The sequence below is a fragment of the Corythoichthys intestinalis genome, chromosome 10, assembly GCF_030265065.1.
Source record: "Corythoichthys intestinalis isolate RoL2023-P3 chromosome 10, ASM3026506v1, whole genome shotgun sequence".
Lineage (NCBI taxonomy): Eukaryota > Metazoa > Chordata > Actinopteri > Syngnathiformes > Syngnathidae > Corythoichthys > Corythoichthys intestinalis.
In genome coordinates, this window is record NC_080404.1 from 51356689 (window position 1) to 51371042 (window position 14354).

A 14354-nucleotide genomic window follows, 5' to 3' on the forward strand; every position below is an offset into this window, starting at 1 on the left:
ATAAATTCTTTAAAAATCAAACAATGTGATTTTCTGGGTTTTTTCCCCCCACATTCTTTCTCTCATGGTTGAGGTTTACCCATTCTGACAATTACAGGCCTCTCTAATATTTTCAAGTGGGAGAACTTCCACAATTAGTGGTTGAACAAATACTTATTTGCCCCACTGTACTTTTTTACTTGTACCTAAGTAAGTTTTTTGATGACTACTTTTATTTGTGTAATATTTTGAAGTAAAGCTACTCTTACATGAGTGAAATTATTGGCACGTGAATTTATAACACTGGTTTGAATCGTAGTTTTATTTTGATTGGTCTCACATTGCCCATCTACATTGCGCATTGCAACTAGTCACAGTAAGTCGGTTCTGGCTGTGTAGTTATGCTCACACTAAAGCAGTGGTTGTTAACCTGGGTTCCATTGAACCCCAGGGGTTCGGTAAGTAAGTCTAAGGGGTTCGGCGAAAGTAAAGAAACGCAGAGCCCTATTTTAGTCGCTGATTGAATTCAGGCAAAGTGGCTTTTTAATTTTTTAATTTAATTTCTTTTAACTGCTAGTCCTCGATTTGATAGGAAGAGGAATTGGTTTGCTCAGTGTAAGGTTGACTCGTACTTGCTATGAGTGCAACAGACCAATGGGCAGCGTGGTCTCAAATTTTGACCTGTTTATAAAACATGCTGTCAAAATGAGAAGAATTTTGAACTGCAATTTGCTAAATTACTAGCTTGAAGCAATGAAGCTTTGCAGCAAATTGGTTCAAAGCTTCATGGTGATTCATTTGGTCTTATGACATCTTATGATGCCGCTGTCAAATAAAGTGTCACCGGTTAATATGTTTTGGTGTAAATATCCCATAATTCAGTGAGGACAGCTGTGGCTTATACTCCAGTCCGGCTTATCTATGATCAAATGCCGTTTTCGTGTCAAATTTGGTGCGTGGCGGCTTATAGTCAGTTGCGCCTTATAGTCCAAAAATTAAGGTATAATGGTTTTGAATTTGAAAAAATTGGATTTATTATCTAATTCCGAAGGGTTCGGTGAATCCACATGTGAAACCTATGGGGTTCGGTACCTTTACCAAGGTTAAGAACCACTGCACTAAAGACTACAGTTTGCTTTGTTTATCTTGTAACCTCCACACCCTTTTCACTTGCTCCTCTGCGGCGTCCAGCACATCGAACGCCTTTATGTCCCCAAACTGTTCAAATCGGAGCAGAGGTCCATGCAGTACGCTCATTGGAATGCAGAAGTTGAGGTGGGGGTAGGTTGCCTTGGTGGACAAGTCCCTCGTGTTGCTGCATACGATGCCTACAATAAAAACATGCTCAAATTATCACTGGAGTCACGATGTACAAAAGAACCGGTACTAGACTTAAAGTAGTTTATGTTACAGAGGTGGGGGTGGGAGGGGATAAATCACAGATCTTCAGTATTCCAGTTTCGGCCCCTACCGCCTTTGAATAGCAAGGATTCACTATATTTGCACTTAGTTGATTGTTTTTGTGGCAGTTTCAATTTTATTTGCAACACTTTGAAACATACCATTACTTTCTTCTCTGTAATTTCTGTGGATGACAAAACAACCCAAAATAGACTACCTGTGATTGCTTTTCGGTTCTGTGGATCACTAAAAAACAAGTATAAATACAGAGCTGTAATGTGAATGACGGTTCAGATCTTGATTGCTTTTAGATGTTGTGGACTAATGAATGAGGCGGAAAGAACAGGGAGAGCAGTGACATGGAGGACCACGAACGTGAGAATATTACCAGCAACAGCAGTAAACTCAGTGAAATAAGAGTCCACTCAAATCCGCTCAAGCTGCTCACTTACACACAATGAGTTGTCACAGTAACTGTTTAACAAGTTAAATGATGATCGACGCATGCGGCACTTTCAAGTTTGCGTCTTTGGCAAGATCAAACCCAAACGTCTGTCAATCTTCGTCAACTTTAATAAGCAACTCCAGCACACTGTCTGACCAACAAAGGGCAGGGACTGACAGCTCTAGCGGTGGGATGGGCGGCTGGGTAGAAATTCCATGCTGCGGTCCCACTGCCCCAAGCCAAGCTCCATTTTAATGCATAGATTGCACTACCCTTACCTCACAATCCCATCACGGTGCTGGGTGATGGCTGCCAGCCAGGAAACTTGCAGCCACAGTAATAGGGTGATAGGTGGGTCCCACACTTTTTCCATATGGCGTGGCTCCTGGGGCGTGGCCTCCCCTCTGCATGGGCTGCTGGCCGCGGGAGGGGGGGGGGGGGGGGGGGGGGGTTGGTGTCAGGGCTCCGATTTTGCCTCGCCCCGTGGCGGTTCCTCGGCGTTCTCCTGCCTCCGCCTTCCCCTCTCTGACTGGATATCCGCCCTGTGCTTCGTCGCGGGTTGCTGGCTGGGCGCCGGTGTAACAGCAGGGTGTTGCCTGCACCGGCGGGGGACCCTGCCCTGCCCTGGCCTTGGTGGGCCGCTGGGGGTACTGTGGCGTGCTGTGCCGGTTGGGGGGCTGCGGCTGTGGCTCGTGGTCCGGGTGGGCGGGCGGAGTGGGGGTACGCGTGGGTTGGTGGTGTATCTGCTCTTGCCATCCCTGAAGGCCGGTTGATGGGTGCGTGGGTAGCCCGGTGGACCACTATGGATCCCGGGGGACCACTCTGGATCCCGGGAGGGGGGGCACGATGGCGCCTTTGCTGGGCTGCAGGAGGAGGGATGGGCTGCGCTTGACCCATCCCCCTCAGTCATCCCTCCCCGGGCTGGCAGGGTGGGGGCCGTGACCCTGGGTTGGCGCCCGCGTGGCGTCTGCGTGGCTGTCGCGTGCCTGGTGGGGCTCGCATGCGGCTGGATGTGATAGGGCGCGCTCGGGTGGGGGATCCTGGTTCCGGGATTGGCGATGCGGCAGCGTAGGGTTGGTCACCAACGGGCTTACACTCACAAGGGATTCACACGATTACTGGGTTCTGGATCACAGAGCTGATTTGTGTACACTCTACCCTTTTCAATCATTTACCTTATAGACTCTCCAACCCCCATCCCCATCTTTCCCTGGTCAGCAGGGCCCTCACATGGTGTCAGCTGGAAATACATATAGCTGACGATAGCACCAACATATTAGTAATTGGTCTAGATGTTCAATGTATTTCTTGTTGTAGTTTGTGTTTTTCTTTTCTTCTCTTGTGTTTTTTCTTCTGTTCCCCCATAACCCCTCCCTGTTCGCTGCTTTGTCATAATAAATGAGGTATGTTGAATGATCACAATGGGAGTATATCAGACTCTCAATGTGAAACATTAAAACTGTTCAGACTATCCGGGCTCTTAGACTTCCATTCTCTGTGTCAAACAGCTGAACAGGACAAGTTAAAAAAAAAAAAAAAAAAAAAAGAGCATGGACAGTCGAAAAAAACTATAGACAAAATTTGTATGAGATTTTGTTGACTAAAAGAAGACTAACACATTTTAACATGACTAAAATATGACTAAGACTAATAAGTATTTTGGTCCAAAAGACTAAACAAAACTTATCAGAGCTGCCAAAATAACACTGCTGTCTACTTAAGTACAGATAGAAATTTTTTAGTTGCATGCTAATTACCAAGCAGTTCTCCCGTGGAGGCTCGTACCACAGGACCCCCGCTGGTCCCTGCTTGTACGGCACACGTTGTTTGAAGCATGATGGCCCGGCGGTTGAACGTGATGGCTTTGGAGAGGACACCGCAGCTCACCGACGGGCCGCACCGCTGACCAAGCCCGCCGTATCCAGACACCAACACACATTCGCCTGTGGTAGGGATGACAAAATTATTCATAAGTTACCCTAAAAACATGAAAATGCACATGACTGCAAAGTGCCAGTTTCAATGGACAACTGAAAGATTGAGCTAATAATACAATAACAGACCTATGTTGAACTTGTGTGCCATTCGAGGGATGACAACGTCAAAAATGGATTCTCTAGACCGCACCACAGCGACATCGTAAGGCGACGATGCTTTAGTGGAGAAGAGGACGTCGCCAACAATGTCGAGGACTCTGATGTACAAAAATATTCAACATTAGAGAGTCCGCACTGTAAATGTTTTTATTTATGTTGGCGTTTGAGACAGAAATCCCACACATGTTCACGGTTCACTACATTGTATCACAAAAGTGAGTACACCCCACGCATTTCTTCGGATATTTAAGTATATATTTTAATGGGACAGCACTGACAAAATGACACTTTGACACAATGAAAAGTAATCTCTGTACAGCTTATACAGTGCCTTGCAAAAGTATTCGGCCCCCTTGAATCTTGCAACTTTTCGCCACATTTCAGGTTTCATACATGAAGATATGAAATTTTAATTTTTTGTCAAGAATCAACAACAAGTGGGACACAATCGTGAAGTGGAACAACATTTATTGGATAATTTAAACTTTTTTAACAAATAAAAAACTGAAAAGTGGGGCGTGCAATATTATTCGGCCCCTTTACTTTCAGTGCAGCAAACTCACTCCAGAAGTTCAGTGAGGATCTCTGAATGATCCAATGTTGTCCTAAATGACCGATGATGATAAATAGAATCCACCTGTGTGTAATCAAGTCTCCGTATAAATGCACCTGCTCTGTGATAGTCTCAGGGTTCTGTTTAAAGTGCAGAGAGCATTATGAAAACCAAGGAACACACCAGGCAGGCCCGAGATACTGTTGTGGAGAAGTTTAAAGCCGGATTTGGATACAAAAAGATTTCCCAAGCTTTAAACATCTCAAGGAGCACTGTGCAAGCCATCATATTGAAATGGAAGGAGCATCAGACCACTGCAAATCTAACAAGATCCGGCCGTCCTTCCAAACTTTCTTCTCAAACAAGGAGAAAACTGATCAGAGATGCAGCCAAGAGGCCCATGATCACTCTGGATGAACTGCAGAGATCTACAGCTGAGGTGGGAGAGTCTGTCCATAGGACAACAATCAGTCGTACACTGCACAAATCTGGCCTTTATGGAAGAGTGGCAAGAAGAAAGCCATTTCTCAAAGATATCCATAAAAAGTCTCGATTAAAGCTTGCCACAAGCCACCTGGGAGACACACCAAACATGTGGAAGAAGGTGCTCTGGTCAGATGAAACCAAAATTGAACTTTTTGGCCACAATGCAAAACGATATGTTTGGCGTAAAAGCAACACAGCTCATCACCCTGAACACACCATCCCCACTGTCAAACATGGTGGTGGCAGCATCATGGTTTGGGCCTGCTTTTCTTCAGCAGGGACAGGGAAGATGGTTAAAATTGACGGGAAGATGGATGCAGCCAAATACAGGAACATTCTGGAAGAAAACCTGTTGGTATCTGCACAAGACCTGAGACTGGGACGGAGATTTATCTTCCAACAGGACAATGATCCAAAACATAAAGCCAAATCTACAATGGAATGGTTCAAAAATAAACGTATCCAGGTGTTAGAATGGCCAAGTCAAAGTCCAGACCTGAATCCAATCAAGAATCTATGGAAAGAGCTGAAGACTGCTGTTCACAAACACTCTCCATCCAAGCTCACTGAGCTCGAGCTGTTTTGCAAGGAAGAATGGGCAACAATGTCAGTCTCTCGATGTGCAAAACTGATAGAAACATACCCCAAGCGACTTGCAGCTGTAATTGGAGCAAAAGGTGGCGCTACAAAGTATTAACGCAAGGGGGCCGAATAATATTGCACGCCCCACTTTTCAGTTTTTTATTTGTTAAAAAAGTTTAAATTATCCAATAAATTTTGTTCCACTTGACGATTGTGTCCCACTTGTTGTTGATTCTTGACAAAAAATTAAAATTTTATATCTTTATGTTTGAAGCCTGAAATGTGGCGAAAGGTTGCAAGGTTCAAGGGGGCCGAATACTTTTGCAAGGCACTGTATATAAGCGTTCATTTTAGAGATGTCACGTCATTTTCAAAGTATCGGAATCGGCAAAAAAATATTGGCCATGCCTTTTTTTAATATATATATATTTTTTAATTAAATCGTTTTGTAATTGTATTTAACGTTACAGACATAATATGTTACACTCATCCAGAGTCTTTAGTTTAGGCTTAAGGTAGGGTTATCAAATTTATCCCGATAACGGTGGTAATTAATTTTTTTAAAAATGTATCACGTTAAAATATTTAACGCAATTAATGCATGCACTGCTCGACCCACTCACGCATTGTCGCGCTCAATCTGTAATGGCGCCATTTTACTAATATAGGGAGATAAAAGGCAGCGTAAAATGAGTAATGTGAATTTTGGCAGCATTTGGAGCCTTCTTTTAATTGGCTAAAGTCTTACAATCCCTCTCCCTATGATTAGAAATTTCATGGGAAGCAATATGGGGAAGCAAGATAGCAATTGACCTTTTTCTTAATACCTTATGTTATTTCCCAACGCAGAGAAGATATATCAATTGGTAGCACTACGCACAGTCATGGTTCCACTTCCCATCATGCATTTGGGCATGGCTACAGTATCATTTACTAAAAGCTCAACAAATACACTAGATGGCAATATTTAGTCACAATTTACAAAGTCACAAGTCTTTCTATACGTGGATCCCTCTCACAGAAAGAATGTTAATAATGTAAATGCCATCTTGAGGATTCATTGTCATAATAAACAAATACAGTACCTATGTACTGTATGTTGAATGTATATATTCGTCCGAGTTTTATTCATTTTTTTCTTAATGCATTGCCAAAATGTATATGATCGGGAAAAATTATCGGGAATGATTGGAATAGAATCGGGAGCAAAAAACAAGCAATCGGATCGGAAAATATCGGGATCGGCAGATACTCAAACTAAAACGATCGGATCGGGAGCAAAAAACATGATCGGAACAACCCTAGTTCATTATTTTCTTCTCAAAATAACTCAAAATATACCCATTAATATCTAAACCCCTGGCAAACAAAAGTGAGTACACCTCATACAAACTATGTACATCCCGAAATGTCCAAATTGAGTACTGTTTGTCATTTTCTCTCCAAAATGTCATGTGACTTGCTACAGGAGTGCTGTCAACATTGCTGCAGAGACTGAAGAGGTGGGGGGTCAGCCTGTTAGTGCTCAGACCATACGTGCACTCTACATTAAATTGGTGTGCATGGCTGTCACCCCAGGAGGAATTCTCTTCAGAAGACGGTAGACAAGAAAATCCGCCCATCTCATCAGACCATAGGACATGGTTCTCGTAATCCATGTGCTTCGTTGACACTTCGTCATCAAACTGTTTGTGGGCTTTCTTTTTTGGACATTTTGGAGGGAAAATGACAAGTAATACTACATTTGGACATTTAGGGATGTATGCAGTTTCTAAGGGGGTGTACTCACTTTTGTTGCTCAGGGTTTGGATATTAATGGCTATATTTTGAGTGGAAAATAAATTGCCTCTATTATATAAGCTGCACACAGACGACTTTTCATTGTGTCAAAGTGTCATTATCGCGGGGTTCTTCCGGCTACTAAAAAAAACTGATGGCGTAGTCAGGAGAATAAAGTGAAAGTGCTGTGAGTTTTTAATAGGTTCAACCCCCAGAAAAACTACAATGCACCAGTGGAATATATACAAAAACAAAAAAATAAAAAAATATTTAAGTATTTACAGCAAAAAGTCAAAATCACAAAAAAAGGAAGAAAATACTATTTACAAAAAATATGAATGGATTTTAATGGAATGACAGCACTCCTGTAACGAGCCACATGACATTTTGGAGGGAAAATGACAAGCAGTACTCAATTTGGACATTTAGGGATGTACGTAGTTTCGAAGAGGTGTACTCACTTTTGTTGCCAGGCGTTTAGATATTAATGGCTATATTTTGAGTTATTTTGAGGGGAAAATAAATTAACTATTATTTAAGCTGCACACAGACTACTTTTCATTGTGTCGAAGTGTCATTTTGTCAGTGTTGTCCCATGAAAAGATATACTTAAATATCTGCAGAAATGCGAGGGGTGTTCTCACTTTGTAAAACATTGTATGTACAAATTCATGGTTTTATTCTATAAACAGGGGTGCACATAAGTGGTACGCATGCGCGCATGCGTACTGGACGTAGACAAATGCGCTGGCCCTCAACGGCTTCCATACGCTTTTGCGTACCGATGGCTGACCGCTGTATTTGCGGCGGACACGAGAAAATAACTTCTCAAAATTTTGAAGAGGCAGGCCACACTGAGTAATTACTTTAGTGATGGGACGAAATGAGCCGAGGTTCCGAAGCTTGTGTCGAGTAATGGGAGGGGGGTTTCCACGAAGCTTGTAGCGAGGCGCGCTTCATTTCGGCAAAACCCGGAAATGATGACGTGGGAAGCCTCGCCGGCGGCCGGCTGAATCTCGTGAGTGCTTCAGAAGTGATCCAACGTTTGGTGCACATTGCAAAAACAGGACAGACTACGGTATAAATTGGTTGCAAAACGCAATGGCGATCGCCTGTTATCTCACATTTTGTGCATTTCGGGCTCCTGTACTTGTTACATGATCTGTGCGCAACAGTGCAATCAGTGCAATCTTTTTTCGAGCCTTGTCCTTTGCTTGCGATGGAACCTGCACGAAAAGAGCGATCCTCCCCTGTATGGGAACATTTTGATTTGATTGCTTTCAATAAGGTAAGGGAGAAAAACTACTTTAATATAAATGTGAGTGTGTGTGTGTATCTATCTGAACCAAACATCAACAGAATGACCAATCCATTAGTGTACTGGGAGGCACAAAAGAATACCTACCCAAATTTATATAAACTGGCACTCACATTTCTCTGCACCCCAGCTTCATCTGTGCCTTGTGAAAGAATATTTTCTAAAGCTGGTGAAATATTTTCCCCAAAAAAAGAAACTGTTTAAAGCCAGCCACTGTGGGAAAGCTATTATTTCTAAATAAAAATGAATAACAAATTACCCTTAGCACTTGTTGTATTTTGTTCATATACTAAATTACTGACACAAGCACATTCATATCTTTGTCTTAAGCAAATAGCCATTGAATTCTTAACAATGTTGACCTCTTGGGCTTCTAGACCACTTGATGGCGCCATAGGGTAAATGAAGCACCATGAAGCTTTGCTACATGTGCAAACCAATTGGCTGCAAAGCTTCATTGCTTCATGAGGCTTCATTTGGCCATCACTAAATTACTTCCGTGTTCCCCCACCCCCGTCAAAAGACAGACAGACGACAGAGACGTCACCGGAGCTACCGAAAAAAAGGACTTTTGCTGAAAAGTGGCTACAGGAGGTACCATGGCTAGAAGCAAATGATGCTCGCACGGAAATGCGGTACAAAATGTGCCGTGAGAATCCCAATGTCGCCGATAAGAGCAGCGCATTGTATGTAGGGTCAAAGAATTTCAGCCATCCAAACTTTGAAAAGCACGAAAAAAACAGAGCATGTGGCAATTAAGCAAACTATCGATGTCAAACAGGACCCCACTCGCCCTATGGACAAGTGGCGGAATAAAGGTAATGAACAGCGACATGCACTGACAAACGTGTTTTTGCTCGCATTTTACAAAGCTAAACATGCACGTTCAATGAGGTCTTATGAGGAGGATATCCCACTTTTAAAAAGGCTTGGAGTTAATGTGGGAGCCGCATAATGCCCTTTATTTTGAATTGGTGCTTCTTATTTCTTTACATTTCACTTCAAAGTAATGGCAATTTTGTTGTGCCAGTTGATGTTAATCAAGCATTAATTGTTAATATAATTAATTAAAGTTAATTGGCTCTAAGTAAAGCTTGTCATAAATTTATCGCATCAGGCGGGTCGGCTCTCAAGCTCAATGAGGACCAAGTCACATCTCCAGGTCCTCCTCTGAGAACCTGGGCAAAAAAATTATGTGCACCCCTGTCTATAAACAAGTTGGTTCTCGTGAAACACCACAATGCTACCAGCCCGTTGCAATTTCCTAGAGATGCCACACGATAGCAGCAAAGCACCACTTTTCTATTGGCGTTTCAGCCCACCTGATAAAAACACCTTCCTTCATCATATTCAGCACCAACATGTCACATATCGGTGCGAATAAGTTCATTTGTTAACCATGAATATGTGTTGAAAAAATTGTTTTGACACAAACAAGTATAAACACCAGGGGGATTCATTTAAATGGTCTTACACTTGTATAGCGTCTTTCCATCTTCAAGGCATTCAAAGCGCTTGGCCACTATACTGTGTGCTCATTTACCCACTGGTGATCATTATTTTCTATTTTTTTAATCAGTATTTCAATAACTGATTCCCCCTTAAACCCTCCCTCACCGGTTATTGCTCAGTGTCAGTGAGTCAGCTGTGCTACACGATGGCTGAAGGAGGTGAAAGTCCTTAACTTTTTCCCCTATCGAAGAAAACAAAATAGCTGGAATGGGAATACTTCGGCTACTGAAAACTTACAGATGGCCGCGGCTTAGCGGAGGTGGGCCAACTCACATGTAAAACATGTTTGCGGAGGGTGGCTACCGAGGAGGCAATACCTCCAATATGATTTCGCATTTATACCAGGGGTGTCAAACGATTAAAATTTTTTATCGAGTTCATTTTTAATTAAAAATTAATTAATCGTAATTAATCGCAATTCAAACCATCTATAAAATATGCCATATTTTTCTGTAAATTATTGTTGGAATGGAAAGATAAGGCACAAGATGGATATATACATTCAACATACGGTACATAAGTACTGTATTTGTTTATTATAACAATAAATCAACAAGATGGCACTAACATTATTAACATTCTGTTAAAGCGATCCATGGATTGAAAGACTTGTAGTTCTTAAAAGATAAATGTTAGTATAAGTTATAGAAATTTTACATTAAAACACCTCTTAATGTTTTCGTTTTAATAAAATTTGTAAAATTTTCAATCAAAAAATAAAGTAGTAGCCCGCCATTGTTGATGTCAATAATTACTAACCCAATGCTCATGGGTGCTGAAGCCTATAAAATCAGTCGCACCCAAGCGCCAGCAGAGGGCGACAAAACTCCAAAAAACACAACAAGTGGACATTTCACTTTGTCATTTTAATCTGTTTCAGCGGGGCATGTGCGTTAATAGCGTCAAATATTTTAACGTGATTAATTTTTAAAAATTAATTACCACCTGTGATCACGATAATTTTGAGAGCCCTAATTTATACAAAATTAAAGGTTAGTAAACACTGTCATTTTTCCTTGCCGGCATGGAGGGTCTAAGGATGGGGGATACCCAGGACTTGAATTGTGTTGTTGTGATCTAGGGCTATACAAATAAAATTGAATTGAATTGAACGTTTCCCACCAGCTACGAGAGTTAACTCCAACATGTTTAGTGTGTCTAGCACTGGTAATTTTTTTTCCCCCTCTAGTAACTGTATGTGTTGAGAGTGTATAATGTAAACATAGTATGAGTCTAGTGCTGCAACGATTAATCGATTAACTCGAGTATTCGATTAGAAAAAAATATTCGAATTAAATTTTGTTGCTTCGAGTATTCGTTTAGGTAAAGTGGCGTTTTAATGGTTTATTTTGAAAGTGTTTACATTTAGGTTTTATTGATTAGGGTGTATACACTACTCTCTGGTCTGCTTCATTTCCCATGGCTGAATCCAACTGCTCCCTGTTAAGACCAACCAAGTTTTTGTTTGGGCTAAAGTTTTTTTTAATGTATTTTTAATGCATATTTAGCCGTTTTTTTTTTTTTTTTTTTTTTTGTGGGAATATGAGTCTGAACCATTTGTTAAGAGCAGTGTAAAAAAAACGTTAGCATTTTATAACATTTAAGCTAGCAGACTTTTGCTATGTAAGTTAGCCAAATGTTTTTGTTGTACATAGATCCTCATTTATTTATTTTTTATACCGTTTGAGGCTCATCCCAAGTATTTTATTTTTTTTATGTTCCTTATCCGATTACTCAATTATTCGAACTAACCAGTTCATCGATTAATCGACTACTAAAATGATTGATAGCTGCAGCCCTATATGAGTCATACACATGCGCTTTATGGAAAATAATTCAATTTTTTGTGGTCTGATGGTAATAACGTTGAGCTGTGGCTGTGGGTTTGAGCTCACCTAAAGGACTGCATTTATTTTAATTCTATTTAGACTATTTTGTTATTTTTGTTTTGTTTATTTCAACTTAACATTGTACTTAAGTTCTAATTTGCTAATGTTTTAAAAGATAAAACTCCTGTTCAATGGAAAAAACTTTTTTTTTTTTTAATTATAGTCTCTAAGTAGCACATTTTAGAGCTGTAACTGCAATACCGTGATATCGTGAAACCGTGATATTTTGGCTTAAGGTTATCATGCTGTCAGAATATTATACCACCACATGCCAGATCCATGCTAACTTGGAAATCTAGCAATAATTAAAAGCATGCACCTGTCTCTGTGGTGGAACTTGAGGCCAACTGTGGACTTCCCATCGACAACATGTCGGCAAGTTAAAATCAGCTCAGAGGTCACGAGAACCCCCGAGCCCCATCGCTGCCCGCTGTCCACCAGACACACAATTGGGTATTGACCCAGGTTGGACTTTCTGGTCATATTGACCTCTGTGGGGTTAAGCCAAACATCTCGGAGCGGATCCTGAATTTCTCCGAATTTGGCGATGCTCCCGAGGATCGAGTGGATGGAACAAACAAGAGTGAGTCCGATCCATTCATTGGCCTTCCAACCGAACGGCGATACAATCACTCCTATCAGGTGAAGGCAGTTGTCCTCCATTGCAAACAAGCCGCCGCCCTCCGTGCCTGGCAAACAGCGGGCATCTGTAAGGATGACAGCATTGTCCTCACCCGCCAGGTTGCTGATGATGCCCCTGCTCACAGTGCCATTAAAAAGGTCCAAGCAGAGGGAACCGAATGGAGAACCGCAGGCGACAACTGGGGAGCCTTTCTGAAGAGACAAGCTGCTACACCAGGAGACGGTGCCAGGATTTGGCACTCCTACCTTGAGCACGGCAAACCAGCTGAGATAGTCTACATTCTGGATCAGGTCGTCACCCTGGTCGCCATGGAAACACCACTTGTCTGCCTGATGGAAAAGTGCTTGGAAAGTATGTTTGAACTCCACGCAGTTCACCAGCATCAGCAGCTCAGCTTCATGCTCCTGTTTCCCGTGTTTTTCGCTGGGTTTACCCGCTCTGCATGCATTAGCCTCCACATGGCTGGAGGATGGAAAGCTGACACTGATTTTAAATTTGTCGCGGAAATTGTGACGCAACAGGATGCGACGTTCGTTAGCATAAGTTGTTTTTTCGCCTATAATTAAACGAAAAAACGGCAGGCCAATGCATATGACAGCTCCGGTGCTGGGATGAATGAGAATGCCGCTAAAGCTTACGAGTTCCTGGCCTGAGAAATCTTCTCTCAAGGTAACAACACCGCAGCACTTCTCTACGTCTTGTAGCTCCATCGTTAGCCGAGCCGGTGAACTTTGCCCATGTTGACTCTTAACAATGTTTAACTACTAAAAGACCGCTTGAAATTTAACATTTGAAAATACACACACCGGTGCTGACGAAATAAACATGCTGAGATGTTCAAACAGACTCGTCAAAACCAATTTGAACCAGAATGTTAAAACAAAAGCGAGTGTTTCCGTTTGTTATTACTCTTGCCGACATTGAGTTGTGCGCATGCGCAAACCTTTGGCTCTGCCTCGTCTAAAGACAAGATGTCTGATGCGCTATGAAATAATGGTAACTGGTGTTGTCACTTGTCGACCATTTTGCGTCAGAGACAATGAAATAGCTATAGCTTGATCAATTTTCAAACGGATTGCTTTTTATAAATGTCAGGAATTAAGTAAATTTCCTGCATAATTAAAAGTAATTATAACATTTTCAACCTTTCTAAAATATTTTCATAATATTTGTGATAAAATGTTATAATAATAGTAATAATAAGACATTCCCCACTTTTGTTGTGTATTTCCTTAAGCTAAGTACATGTAAGGCCGAGACTTGAATGGAACAACACTTCTTTATTCAGTGTGCTTCTCAGCATATAAGTCACCGAAACATCACAGAGATTCCTTTTATACTGTAATACCACACCCACAGGAAATGCACACTATGGCAACAGCAGTGTGACATAAATATGTCACATTGACAATTAGGAGAATGACACCTCTTTTATTTCTTGAGGGGGTCTGCATCACTTTCACCAGCACTAATTAACCTTGAGGAGGGTGGCAGGAACACTGCCACACAAAAAACTACAAATGTGCTGACTGCTTTACGGCACACGTCACTTCTCCCTTTCCCCATTCGTCATGAGGACGGAATTCTATGCGAACGCTTTTGGGGAAATCCTGAAAAAATGGCAGAGCAACTAAAGAGACAAAAAGTTTTGTCCGATGAGACAAAAAAAGA

At 41.7% G+C, this 14354-nt stretch overlaps 1 protein-coding gene across 1 annotated transcript; it reads right to left on the reverse strand.

Annotated features, from left to right (window-relative positions):
- Positions 1-54: 54 nt before the first annotated feature.
- On the reverse strand, positions 55-13603 carry tysnd1 (trypsin like peroxisomal matrix peptidase 1). Its single transcript, XM_057847765.1, has 4 exons — positions 12360-13603; positions 3889-4019; positions 3583-3768; positions 55-1307 (listed from the first exon to the last, which is right to left on the reverse strand). Exons 1-4 carry the CDS (start codon positions 13391-13393, stop codon positions 1105-1107), a joined length of 1554 nt encoding a protein of 517 aa, XP_057703748.1. The 5' UTR covers positions 13394-13603; the 3' UTR covers positions 55-1104.
- Positions 13604-14354: the final 751 nt, after the last annotated feature.

Coding starts and splice junctions, on each gene's coding strand:
- tysnd1 (XM_057847765.1), bottom strand. CDS start 13,393: ATGGAGCTACAAGACGTAGAGAAGTGCTGCGGTGTTGTTACCTTGAGA. Junction 4,020..12,359: donor AAGTTCCACCACAGAGACAG/GTGCATGCTTTT, acceptor TTTGTACATCAG/AGTCCTCGACATTGTTGGCG. Junction 3,769..3,888: donor GGCACACAAGTTCAACATAG/GTCTGTTATTGT, acceptor TCCCTACCACAG/GCGAATGTGTGTTGGTGTCT.